The sequence below is a fragment of the Geotrypetes seraphini genome, chromosome 1, assembly GCF_902459505.1.
Source record: "Geotrypetes seraphini chromosome 1, aGeoSer1.1, whole genome shotgun sequence".
Lineage (NCBI taxonomy): Eukaryota > Metazoa > Chordata > Amphibia > Gymnophiona > Dermophiidae > Geotrypetes > Geotrypetes seraphini.
Window position 1 is genome coordinate 86,561,451 of NC_047084.1, and position 14,275 is coordinate 86,575,725.

A 14,275-nucleotide genomic window follows, 5' to 3' on the forward strand; every position below is an offset into this window, starting at 1 on the left:
AATCCTGGCCGCCAATGGCTCAATAGCTAACACAAAAAGCAACGGGGACAACGGACAGCCCTGTCGCGTCCCCCTACCTAAAGCAAACGGTGCAGTAAACTGACCATTAACCAACAGCCTGGCCTGTGGCTGGATATATAAGCTGCTGATCCAATGATGAATAGCACCGTCTATGCCAAACTGCCGCAGAATCCAAAAGAGATATTGCCAGGAGATACTATCAAAGGCCTTTTCCATGTCCAGGCCTACAATAGCCGATTCTCCAGTCAGGCCACGCCTGGAATGGAGGGCCATCAAGGCTCTAACTAAATTCATTGACGCGTAACGTCCTGGCACAAATCCAGCCTGGTCCTCGTGGATCAAGAGCGGCAAAAAGACATTCAAACGACGTGCCAAAAGAGCGGCAAAGAGTTTGGCATCCTGATTAAGGAGGGAGATAGGTCGATAGGAACCCACCTGTGCCGCATCCTTGCCAGGCTTAGGCAGCAGCACCACATGGGCCATATTAGGAGACCCCAAACCGCGAGACTCAGAGAGTGCATTAAACGCTCCCGCCAAAGCCGGAGAGATCTGATCCGACAGAATCTTATAATACTCAGATCCAAACCCATCCGGGCCCGGTGCCTTAGTTAATTTAAGCTGCTTGATACCAATCTGCACTTCTTCGGGACTAATAGGGGCATTCAATTGTCCCAACTGGGCGTCTGTCAACCGAGGGAGCCGAAGCCCCTGAAAGAAAGCATCCCGGTCAGCGTCCGAGAACGGTCTATTCGCATACAGAGATTCATAAAAGTGAACAAATTGCTGCTGAATCTGGCGCTCCTGCGTGTAACAGGTACCCTTGTGGTCTCTGATGGAGAGGATAACCTGCCTGGTACGCGGTGGCCGGACCAAATTAGCCAACAACCTCTCTGTCTTACCTCCCCAGGCATACAATTTATACCGTTGAAAATAAATATCGCGGGAAGCCCTCTGCGTCAGGATGGCATCGATCTGCCGCCGAACGTCCAAGAGGCGAAGTTTGTCCTCCAGTGAGAGAGAAGTACAATGGCGCGCCCGCAGCTGTCGAAGCTCCCCCGACAGCGTCAACAATTCCGCATCCAGTGACCGCCGTTTACGAGACAGATAAGCAATAATAAACCCTCGCAGGACCGCCTTGGAGGCCTCCCAATAAGTCACTGGACCAACATCTTCGGTATTATTGTGCGAACTATACTCCAACCACTGTTCCCGAAGAAATTTATGAAAGTCGAGATCTCGATAGAGAGAGCATGGAAATTTCCAATGGCGTTCCCCAGGATCCGACGTGAACTGAAGCTCCATGACGACTGGTGAATGATCCGACAGGGGAACCTCCTCGATATCAATCCCAGACACTCTGGAGAGCAGAGAGGGCGACACCAACAAGTAATCCAATCTGGCATATACATTGTGGGGATGCGAGTAGAAAGTGTAAGTGCGCTCCGCAGGGTGCAAAATCCTCCAAGTGTCCAACAGCTGCAACTGGCTAAGCAAAAAGTTCACCCCCTTGGCTCCGTGGTCCCTGGTCCCACCCTTAGCCGGGCTACAATCCAGTGCGGGATCAGCGGTAATATTGAAGTCCCCTCCTACCACCGGTTGATACTCAGGATACATGGCTATCTTGGCAAGCAAATCCGAGAAAAATTTATGATTATACACATTAGGAGCATACACATTGCACAATAGCCACTTATGACCCCATAGTTCCCCCAAAGCTAGAACATAGCGGCCATCACGATCTTGGAGAACTTTATGAACATGGAAGGGCAACTGTTTATGAATAAGAATGGCAACCCCTCGCTTCCGGGCACCAAAGGAGGACGAACAGACCTCGCCTACCCATTCTCGCCGCAGCTTGAGATGCTCCGCAGCCGAAAGATGGGTTTCTTGCACAAAAGCGATATCCGTCCCCCTCCTTCGGAACCACGACAACAATTTTTTCCTCTTAATAGGGGAATGGATCCCGTCTACATTTAAAGTAGATATGGTCAACTTAGTCATAATGAAAAAAATGTCCCAAAGGCAAGAACAGTATACCTGAAAATAGTAGAGACGGGCTGCCCCCCAGCTAGGCCTCCCATCTGGAACCCAGAGAACCAGAATCCCCCCAAGCAGGAGCTCAGAACAAAGAATCCAGTACATCCACCCCCGGGATCGCTGCACCCCCACACACACAGTCTACTCCACAACCCATCCAAACCACAGCCATCCAACCCCACACACAAACACAACATCCCCCCCCTAACCCCCCACCCCCAACCCCCCCTACCCTCCAACCACAACCCACCCCCCGAAAAAACACTATCCCAGAGCCATCCCCAGAGCCCCCCAGCACAGACTGAAAAAATGGGGAACAGCCCCACACCCTCCCCCAGGAGAAACAATCCCCGTAGTCATCCCCAAAAATCCCACCCCTGACAAAACAGAATAAGGAAAGGGAAAAAACAATATACAGCACACCCCAAAACACAAGCAACCCAAAATCCCCTACAGAGCACTCAAGAACCCCGGGTCTCCCAAAACAAAGAGAGAGTACTGACAGATTTACAATAAGAAAGCTCACCCCCCACAGCAAGAAACAACACTGCCCATGTATTCCCAGCTGAAAAAGCAAACAACAACCAAAGAGAGAAGAGGAAGAAGGCTGGGAACCGTGAAATCAGTCCAGCCCTCATTCCAACAGCAAGGGAGCACGGCATAAACACCAAACCTTGCCAGTCCCCAGTCCCTCCAACCGCCCCCGCTCACGCCAGCCAAGACCAGCCAACAGAGCAGCAGGAATCGCAGGGCCACAGTCTACACCACCGGCCAGCAGGCAGACAGTCCAGAGGCAAAAACTGGAAGCAGAACGCCCCGACCATGCGGCTCAAACCACCCGATCAGCTGCAGGGACTCCTCCGTTGTCGGCCACAGGCAGGGAATCCAAATAGCGTTGGGCCTCCGCCCGATCAGGGAAGGTGTAAGGCTTTCCCTCCCGCCAGACACGCAGAGACGCTGGGTAGACTAACGCGAAGCGCACTCCTCTCCGATGGAATGCTGTGCACAGGGGCGCCATTTCTCTGCGGAGGGACGCCACGTGGAGGGAGTAGTCGTTAAACAACAGCAGCTTCCGCCCCTCATATTCCAGCAGACCGGCTTTCCTGTAGGCATGAAGGATGAGGTCTTTCTCTCTCCAATTCAGGTAACGCGCTATCGCTGCTCGTGGACGGTTAGAGTCTCCCGAGCGCTGCCCCAGGCGATGAGCCCTTTCGCACAAAAAGCCCGCCACTGGCGGCGCCAGGCCCAGCTGCGTCGGGAGCCATACTTGGAAAAAGTTATACAGATCCTGATCCGCCCGAAGCTCCGGCAGACCCACCACCTGTAAATTATTCCTCCGCTGGCGGTTCTCTTGGTCATCTAGCCGGCTGGTGAGGTTGACCACCTGAGCCCTTAAGGCGGTCACACTTTCCCGATCTTGTGAAGCCGCGTCCTCCCCATCGGAAATGCGTTGCTCCACCGCTGCGATACGGGTGGCGTGGGACTCAAAGCGCTCATTTATGCCCTCCACTGCAGACTGCAGTTTGTGCAAACGATCTTCTAGGGCAGCGGTAACCATGCGGGAAATTTCCTGGGCCCATTCTCCCCACTGTGCCGGCGCCGAAACGGGAGCCGGGGACGCCGCCATCTTAGACCCAGCTAGGGCCGACTTCTGCTTAGGTGTCTTTGCTGCCCGTACCGGCATGCCAGGTCCCAGCGGCCCAGCGAGTTGCCCCTCGCACACACCCAACCGTAGCACAAAATCCGGGGGGAGCTGAGATATCCAGCCAGCAGTTTAAGGATAGTTAAGCCGATGTTAGAAGACCCGGGGTCAGAGAGCTCGAAAAACACGTCCGCTCACTCCAGACTCATCACGTGACCCCCGACCATAGTTGTTAACCAAAGCAAAGCAGAGGGTGATATATTGCAGAAGATATCAAGTGGATCAAGTATACAATTTTTTTTTCCAAGTCTATTGCATAGTTTTTTCACTTGGCATGCATCAACAGGAAGAAAAAATGCCAAACTCTTATCAGCTGGAATATCATCAGAAGTTTTTTCAATATAAAGTTGTTCATAATCAAGTGTAGAATGTACAAATGAGGAGCGAATAATTGTGATTTTGTCATTAAAGAATTGTGCCAAGTTATCCACTGTGGGTCTCACACTTTTATTAGATTATCTACCTTGTCAGGGATTTCCATAATTTCAATAGAGCCTTAGATTGATCTTTTGAGTTGTTTATTTTGTTTCCAAAATAAGTTCTGCGCGTTTTGTTTAATTCATGCTCCACCCCCTTAGCCTGAGATCTAGTAAACATATCCAATTACAATTTCTGCAAGCAGTCTTTTCAGAAGTCTTTTGCAGTGGCCCTACTTTTATTTTTTCGTTTAAAGTTCATTTCTCGGTGGCTTAAGTGACTTGAGACCCCTTCCCGGTGGTCCCCTGTCAGAGGAAAGGATGCAGTCCCATGGTGCCAGACTGCTGATTCACAGAGAAGCTCTGGTAGATCTGTGGGGCCAGCCTGCTGTATGCCACCATTTCTAGACTTGGGGTCCCTTCCCGTGGGAGTCTGCTTGCCGGTGACCTTGTCACAGGCTTCAAGCACAGGCTGCATGCGTCTGGACCAAAACCCACCTGGGACAAGGTGCTAAGGAGGAACAAGATGGCGGCGGTGTGGTAGCTACCTGAGTGAGTGCTCCATTGTTTTCTGCTAATTTCCCCAAATTTACAATCCGTCATTGTTCTGGCCGCTGGGATTTATTATGCCACACACCAAGTGTAAGGGTGTTCCCCGGGTGGATTCCTTCACGCACTGACAAGCCACAATGGAACGCTTCATGGCTAGCTCTCCATCTGTTCTCGGAGGGGTAACCCCAGCATTTGCACCTGAGGAACCTCTGGAGCTTCAGGGCTTGAAATATTTTTATCCCCTCTGGCTGTTCGTTTGCTACATTATCCAGCATGGGAAGAGGTAGAGAGCATGCGTGCCGAAGACCAGAAGGACCCAACGCGTTCACGCAGTGGGGAGACTCCTTCGGACCAGGACGCCGAGTTTACAACCAAGCAAGGACCTGAGATAATTGGCTCCCCAAAGGTGACATTGGACAACATTTGGCTGGTGCTCCAAAAACTCGAAGCGGCTGTTACTAAATATGCTACAGAAGTCTCAGCTATCATGAGTAAATTGAATAATCTCTCAGCAGCAGTACAAAATATAAAATCAGAAATAACAACCAAATTTGACCAAATTGAGAAAGAGATTGCTTCATTGCAGAATGTATCTGACAACTTTGTTAAGGAAAAAATTTTCATCCAGAGAAAGATGGAACAAATTGAGAACTTCAATAGAAGACTCAATTTAAGAATCCTGAATTTTCCTAAAGTTTTTGTAGTTACACCCTTGGACATATTTAAAAAAATACTTAATAGAGAATCTGAAGTTAACCCCAGATTCGATTCCCCCAATCAATAGAATATATCTTCCCAAAAAATTGGATAAAGTTACAAACTTAATCAAGCTGAGAGACTGCAACCTATGGACTTAAATAATATAACTCAGATTTTGGAGAGCTCTCAGGAAGAAATTGAGTATTGGAGTGCGTTGCATGTTTAGTTTGTTTTTGAGCAAGACCTGAATGCAATAATAAGGTTATACTTTCGCTCTTCTCAAAACCTTCATCAATCGCTTTTCTCAAAACTTTTTCTTCGGTCAAAAAATATGGATTTTTCCAGATGTGGTAAAAACAACACAAGACCATAGGAAAGTGTTTTTGAGTATGAGGCAGGAAGTTACCCTTGTAAATGTTTAATTAGATATGATGGGTCCAAATATGTTTCTTTATTCCTGAGCAACTTCGAAGTTTTTGGGATGTTAAGAACTTAATTCATAGTTAATGGCAGCAGTGTAATTTGAATGTAAGCGGAATATTATTGATCACATTAAGGGCTCCTTTTACTAAGCCACGTTAGCGGCTTTATTGCACGTGACTTTTAATCATGTGCTAACCTCTGCGCTAACCGAAAAACTACCGCCTGCTGAAGAGGAGACGTTAGCGGCTAGCAAGGCCGGTGGTTTAGCGCGCGCGTTATTACGCGTGTTGAACCGCTAACGCAGCTTTGTATTATACAAGATGAGATCTCCTTATCTGGTTGGGTTGGGTTGGGTAATTATATTAGTGGAGCCATGCTGTCTTATGGCGCATTTCGAAAAGAAATTAAGACTGTACTATTTGATAAATTCATCTCTTAACTGAAGTTTTATTCATAACAAAAATTTTACATTGTCTATACTCTAGGTAACATGTACTTTTACTACTAGTATTTTGTATTTCGCTGATTGTCCAGTTCTCTTCTGTGTAAACCACCTAGAAATCGTTTGATTGTGGCAGAATAGAAGAATAAAGTTATGTTATTATGTTATGTTTACTTTTTGTTTCTCCTAAATTTTCTCTCCTTTTAAAGGTCTGAGAAAGAGGTCAATTTGTTACAACTTAAGAATCATGAAATGACAAAATTCTTTAAATTAATGTTTCTTTTTTTACTTGGTTTGGGAATCCTCTTTGTTTTGAAAATATTGTACCTGACTCTGTATTTCTGTAACAAATTAATGCTTGTGATAATTATTGTGAAAATTATAAATAAAAATAAAAAACCCACCAGGGTTTCAAGGCGCAGACTGCCTTTCCCGCCTCCAACTGCATAGATGAGGATCCGTGGGGGTGGAGGTATTTGGCTGGCTGGCAGTCCAAAGATCTCAAGTCTGGAATCATTTGGAGCTGTTTCTGAGGCAAAAAATCCTTGATTTCCTATGGGAACTTTGGGGATGGCTTGTAAAACAATTTTAAAGTAATTTTTCACAGTTTCTGAGGGTAGGGTTCAGGTCCCCCTCATCCCCAGACCCAAAATCACTATTTTTTAAGAACATAAGCACTGCCTCTTCTGGGTCAGACCAGAGGTCCATCATGCCCAGCTCACGTGGCGGCCCATCAGGTCCAGGACCTGTACAGTATTCTTCTATCTATACCCTTCTATCCCTTTTTCCTTCAGGAAATGATCTAATCCCTTCTTGAACCCCGATATCGTGCTCTGTCGTATCACACCCTCTGGAAGTTCATTCCAGGTGTCTACCACCCTTTGGGTGAAGAAGAACTTCCTAGCATTGGTTCTGAATCTGTCCCATTTTAATTTTTCCGAGTGCCCTCTCATTCTTGTAGTTTTCGAAAGTTTGAAGAATCTGTCCCTCTCCACTTTCTCTATGCCCTTCATGATCTTGTACGTCTCAATCATATCCCCTCTAAGCATCCGCTTTTCCAGTGAAAAGAGCCCCAGTTTCTCTAGTCTTTCAGCATACGAAAGGTTTTTCTTACCTTTTATCAATCGTGTCGCTCTTTTCTGGACCCTCTCAAGTATCGCCATATCCTTCTTAAGGTACGTCAACCAATATTGGACGCAGTACTCCAGATGCGGGCTCACCATCGCCCGATACAACGGCAGGATAACCTCTTTCGTTCTGGCTGTAATACCTTTCTTGATAATACCTAACATTCTGTTCGCCTTCTTTGAGGCTGCTACGCACTGTGCCGACGGCTTCATTGTCTTGTCCACCATTACCCCCAAGTCCTTTTCTAGGGTACTCTCACCCATTTCCAGCCATCCCATTGTATAGCTGTACTTCGGGTTTCTGTTTCCCACATGTAAGACTTTATATTTCTCTATATTGAATTTCATCTGCCATCTCGTCGCCCACTCTTCTAGTTTGTTCAGGTCTCTTTGTAAATTTTCACAGTCCTCTTTTGTCCCAACTCCACTAAATAGTTTGATGTCGTCTGCAAATTTTATTACCTCGCACTTCGTCCCTGTTTCTAGATCGTTTATGAATACAATGAACAGCAGTGGTCCGAGCACCGACCCCTGTGGAACACCACTCGTGACCCTCCTCCAGTCAGAGTAGTGGCCCTTCACTCCTAGCCTCTGCTTCCTATCCGCCAACCAATTTTTGATCCATCTATGTACGTCTTCTTCCACCCTATGGCTCTTCAGTTTCCGTAGTAGGCATTCATGGGGTACCTTGTCAAAGGCTTTTTGGTAATCCAAGTATATGATGTCTATGGGGTCCCCTTTGTCCATTCGTTTGTTAATTCCTTCGAAGAAGTGTAATAAGTTTATTAGGCACGATCTTCCCTTACAGAAGCCATGCTGGCTTGTTTTCATCAGTTTATTTTTTTTTAGATGCTCATCGATGCTGTCTTTTATCAGCGCTTCCGCCATCTTCCCCGGAACTGAAGTCAAACTTACCAGTCTGTAGTTCCCCGGGTCACCTCTTGATCCCTTTTTGAAGATGGGCGTAACATTTGCTATCTTCCAATCCTCCGGGATCACGCCTGTACTCAGGGATAGGTTACAAACCTGCTGTAGTAGTTCCGCTATTTCCTCCTTTAGTTCCTTCAAAACCCTGGGGTGGATTCCGTCCGGGCCCAGAGATTTATCACTTTTTAATCTATCTGCCTATATACGTCTTTGAGGCTTACCTCCATTGATGTTAATTTTTCTACCTGGTCCCCTGTGAAGATTTTTTCAGGTTCCGGCACGTTGGATGTGTCCTCCTTTGTAAATATTGACGAAAAGAACATGTTTAGTCTATCCGCCACCTCTTTTTCCTCCTTCACCACTCCTTTTCTATCTCCATCATCCAGCAGTCCCACCTCCTTTCTAGCTGGCTGTTTCCCTTTAACATATCTGAAGAAAGGTTTGAAATTTCCTGCTTCCCTGGCTAGCCTCTCTTCATATTCTCTTTTTGCTATTCTAACCACGCGGTGACATTCTTTTTGATGCTTCCTGTGCTCTTTCCAATTCTCCCCGGTTTTGTCCTTTTTCCATTTCCGGAATGAATGTTTCTTGTCTCCTATCGCTTTCTTCACTTCTTTGGTTATCCACGCTGGGTCTCTAGCTCGGTTCTTTTTGCATCCTTTTCTAAATCTGGGGATGTACAGATGTTGTGCTTCGCTCACCGTGTCCTTGAATAGTGACCAGGCTTGCTCTACAGTCTGAGATTTCTTTGAGTTGTTCCTAAGTTTCTTTCTTACCATTACTCTCATCGCTTTGTAGTTTCTTTTCTTGAAGTTTAAAGTTGTCACTGCGGTTCTCTTCCCTTTCGATATTCCTACTTCAACTTTGAACTTGATCACGTTGTGATCGCTGTTTCCCAACGGTCCCACTACTTCCTCTTCCTTTGCAGGTCCTCTTAGCCCATTGAGGATAAGGTCCAGAGAGGCATTTCCTCTCGTCAGTTCTCTGACAAGCTGCTCCATGAAGCAGTCCTGTATAGCCTCGTTTATTTTTGCTGTCATATATTATGTTACTATGTTACTTGTCTTTGGTACTTAACTGGATATGTTTGGTAGTTTTTAGGCTAAGGGGGTGGAGCATGTGCTCAGAAAAGTTTGTGGATTTCTGCAACTCCCAAATTGCGGGTTGGGATTGAACACCTAGCGTATGGAATCCTACAGGGACTAACAGAAAGAAGATTATCAAAGGTATAAACTTAATTTTCCATTATAGATCTATCATAAACAATAATGACACAATAAGGAATGGGCTATTGTTTTTAATTGCTTCTACTCAGGCTTAGGGAACTATTGGAGGCTGAAGAAAAAGAGCATATAAAAGAAATGGAGTCTATGAAAGAAACAACATTGGAAAGACAAGCCAAAATGAGAGACAGGGCCAAGTACTTGCGAGAAAAAAGAGAACTGGAGAGACTAAATCTGGTTGATGAAAAGCTAGATCAGCGGTTCAGGTAAGTTAATTAGTCTACATATTGGTTACAAGAAATAAATAATGGTGTTGACAGGAACAAAGTGGCACTATTTCATTATCACATTTGTCATAATGTATTGATTTGTATTTTATTGCACATGGTCTTATTGTTTATGTAATAAGTGGTATATCAAATGATTAGAGTGGAATGCACTGGAGGGACTGCTTGACCCCTCATTTTACCTCTTAATTTCCTCTCCCCCCAAACAAATCCCAAGTAGAATCCCTTTCCCAAACCTGTCCTTTGTAATCTAGTTGATGGGGGGGAATGGTCCCCCGTAGTTCCTTCCCCATAGCTGCTCTGAATTTAAAATGGCAGCTGTGACCCCCCCTAGCAGTAATCAGATTTTATCCCAGGACAAGCAGGCATGATATTCTCACATGTGGGTGACGTCATCTACGGAGCTCCGATGCGGACAGCATTTCAAGCAAACTTGATTGAAGATTCAAGCTTGCTGTGCTGCACCACGCATGTGTGTCTCCTGCTCCACTAGAGGGCGCATCCCCTCCTCGTGGTTCTCATTTTTTTCCGCTGTGCTAAGAAGACATGTTTTTTCTTAGCTCTGCCCCAGTGCTTCTTTGCACCACGATTTATTATTTTTTCTTCGCTAAAAGTCGCTGTGCGTATAAAAACATTTTCTTCTTCCTGCTCATCGCGCTTTTAGCGCTTTTTTCTCGCGATCTGGGGGCTCCCGGATCGTCGCGGCCGCGTGGCCTGATTGGCCGCGGTCGCCTGGATTTCCTATGTCCCGGCCCATTACGGGCTTTAAAAAGTGCACCGGGTGCGAGCGTCTTCTATCACTCACAGACCCGCATCGCTGGTGCATCCTCTGCCTGGGGGCCAATCATCCAACAGAAAATTGCCCCCGGTGCGCAACCTTCCAACACCAGGCGCTCCGCCGAAGACGGGCCCGCATGGCGGACCTATTTGCTGCCGATCAACCCTCGACCTCGGCCTCGAGATCGGTCCCGGCTTCGGCCCCGGCCACCTCGGCCCCACCTCGGGACTCAACTTCGAAGACCCCGAGCTCTCAGAAGTCTTCGGCCCCGGGTAAGTCCCCTCTTCCTTCCTCAGGTTCCATACCTCCAAAGAAGCCAACCTCGGGGACACTGGCCGGACAAGGGGGGAGTTCTTACCCACGGCCCCGGCGAAACCCCCAAAGACCTCGGGACATGCCTCCACCACTCGGGAATGCTCTGAATCGAGATCGCCCCCGGTGGAGTGCACCGCGGCCTCGGACATGCCGTTGATGCTGTCCGTGCCGGTATTCCAGGAGCTGCTTCGAGCAATGATCACAATGGAGCTCTCTGCTGCCATGGCTCACCTTCAACCGGCCTCGACCTCGACCTCGCGTGCGCCGGACCAGCCTGAGCAACACGTCGAGACCCCTTGGGGCAAAGCGCGCCGTTTTCGCCGCCTCTCTTCTTCCTCGGATTCCTCTCCGAGGCACTCGAGGCGAAATGAAGATCGAAGCCCCTCTCTAAAAAGGCCCGGAGTTCACCTCTGGTTCGAGGCCGCTCCCCCTCGACCCGATCGGGGGGACCGCTACGGGTTACCGAGCTGTTTCTCACTAACCCAGAGCTTCTAATGACTCCCCCTCGGTCCAGGGCTCCGGTCCAAGGCTTTAGGCTTTCACCGAGGGGGTCCGGGGAGGGGTCCCCGACCCGACATCGGTCGGTACCCCGTACCCCGGCGTTGTCCCCGAGGGGCTCCTCGAGGCGACGCAGGTCCTCGACCCAGGAGCGTTTCCATAGCGCGTCCCCGGTGTCGGATCGAGGGTCCGAGCGAGAACCTCGCTATTCGAGGGAGGCTTCCCCTTCCTTCTCGGCAAAACGGAGGTCTCGGTCACCGTCCCCGCAAGGGGCCACGGGATCCCACCGACCTTCCTTCACGAGGTTCGTACAGGACATGGGACGTGCCCTTGACTTGGACTTACAATCTGACTCGAGGCACACTGACTGCATGACAACCTTAGCAACTTCCAAGTCTATGCAGTCAGAGACATCAAAGAGATATCCCAATATCTCCAAACATTCAACTAACTACTCTAAACAAAAGTATAACCAATCTTCTATATCAACCTGCTCAACAAATCAGAGGCATCCTAGACAGCAAAAGCAGCAGAAGACTCAATCTCAGGCTCAGTCTAACAGCAGTCTTTTTGACTCCCTAATAGAGAGCATTGTCAATGCATCTCTCACTCTACCTCAGATTCCACCCATAAGAGGTCAACTCCACCACTTTTTTTTTTTAACCATTGATGGACCCTCATAATTACAGATCATTGGGTCCTTCAAATAGTGAGTCAGGGCTATGCTCTTCATTTACAGCAAAGAAAACTCCAAATCATCTTCCAAAAAAGTCTCTTTTCAACTCCCTTCAGAAGACCTTCCTTCACCAAGAGCTCTCAGCCCTCCTCCAGCTAAATATCATATAACAAATTCCCCTGCAGGAGAGGAGCTGAGGATTCTACTCTAAATATTTCCTGATACTGAAAAAGACCAGATGTCTCCATCCAATTCTGGACCTCCAAGCTCTCAACAAATACTTAATGAAGGAAACGTTTGCAAGGTCTCTTTGGAAACCCTGTTATCACTATTAGAGAAGAATGACTGGCTCTGCTCTCTAGACCTTAAGGAAGAGTACACTCATATTTCCATCTTACCTGCCCATGGGAACTGTCTTCGCCTCTGAGTTGGGACACGCTACTTCCAGTACAAAGTACTACCATTTGGACTGGTGTCAGCACTGAGAAACTTCACAATATGCTTGGTAATAGTAGCTGTGACCCTCCACTCGTGGGTTTCATGTGTTCCCTTACTGGTTGATCAAGGCCTTATTACAACAAGCTCACCAGGCCATCAATTCCATGGTTCATCTATTAGAATTTCTGGGATTTACAGTCAACTACCAGAAATCTCATCTTCAATCCACTCAAACCTTATAATTCATTGAAGCTGTCCTAGACTGCACACCAAATATTGTGTCTCCTAGGCCACAGAGTATCTACAGTTCATGTGACTCCATTTACCCATCAACATCTCAGAGATCTTCAGTGGACCCTCTTGACCCAATGGTCTCAAGCCACCGGAGTGTTTTCCCAACAGATACAAGTGACCTCAGACCTTCGTCAGTCCATCCAGTGCTGGATATTACCAAACTTTCAGGGGCCTTCTATTCCACATTCTACCACATCAAAAATATACTAACAATGCATACCTAAACTAAACTAAACTAAACCTTAGGTTTGTATACCGCGCCATCTCCACAAGCGTAGAGCTCGGCACGGTTTACAGGATTAGGTTGAAAAGGAGCTACAATAAAAGGTTATAGGAAAGGAGCTAGGAAGATAAAGAGGGACAGGGAACCAAAAAGCGGGAAGTGTTAGATTTTTGAAAAGAGCCAAGTTTTCAGGTGTTTGCGGAAGGATTGGCGGGAACTTGAAACTCTGAGCGGGGATGTGAGATTATTCCAGAGTTCTGTGGTTCTAAAGGGGAGGGATGTTCCTAGTTTTCCTACGCAGGATATACCTTTTGCAGAGGGGAATGATAGTTTCAGTTTTTGGGAGGATCTAGTGGAATTAGGGTTAGAGGAATTCCAGAAGAGTGAGATAACGGGAGGGAGGATGCCATGTAGGATCTTGAAGGCTAAACAGGCACATTTAAAGAGGACTCTGGAGTGAACTGGGAGCCAGTGAAGTTTGGACAGGAGTGGGGACATGTGGTCAAATTTGCCTTTTGCGAAAATAAGCTTGGCCGCGGCGTTCTGGATTAGCTGAAGTCTATGGAGTTTTTTTTTTAGTTAGGCTTAAATAGATGGAGTTGCAATAATCCAGTCTAGAGAGAATGGTGGATTGAACAAGGACGATGAAGTGAGAATGATGAAAGTACGATATCACTTTCCTCAGCATATGAAGACTAAAAAAGCATTTTTTTTACCAAGAAGTTGAGGTGGTCATTGAAAGAGAGAGAGGAGTCTATGATGATGCCAAGGACTTTGCTTGAAAACTCAAGCTGAAGAGTGAAGCCGGAATATAATGGGATGGAGGTGGGTAAATGATCTAATATTGGGCCGAGCTAAAGTAATTTTGTTTTGGACTCATTCAATTTCATTTGTACAGAATGTGCCCAGGAATGGAGGTTCATTATACATGCGGATATGTTCTCAGCGAGATTAGTGAGGTTCGAGTCGGTCTCGAGGAGGATGAGGATATTGTCAGCATAGGTGTAGAGAGTTTCCAGGGGGGATAGGTGAAGAAGTTTCAGAGAGGACATGTAAATATTGAAAAGGATAGGAAAGAGGGGTGAGCCTTGCGGGACTCCACATATCGGCTTCCAGGGAGGGGATGAGGTACCTTTTATATTAACGGTGTAGGAGCGTAAGCGTAGGAATTTCGAGAACCAGTCTAAGACTGTGGAA

The 14,275-nt window shown here is 47.2% G+C and overlaps 1 protein-coding gene across 1 annotated transcript in view; it reads left to right on the forward strand.

The window, feature by feature from the left end:
- CFAP53 (cilia and flagella associated protein 53) overlaps nt 1-14,275 on the forward strand; it is an 87,215-nt gene that overhangs the window by 15,297 nt on the left and 57,643 nt on the right. The window contains exon 3 of the mRNA XM_033934567.1: nt 9,662-9,835. Within this exon, the coding sequence (XP_033790458.1) occupies nt 9,662-9,835 (174 nt within the window). The remainder of the gene's footprint in view (nt 1-9,661; nt 9,836-14,275) is intronic.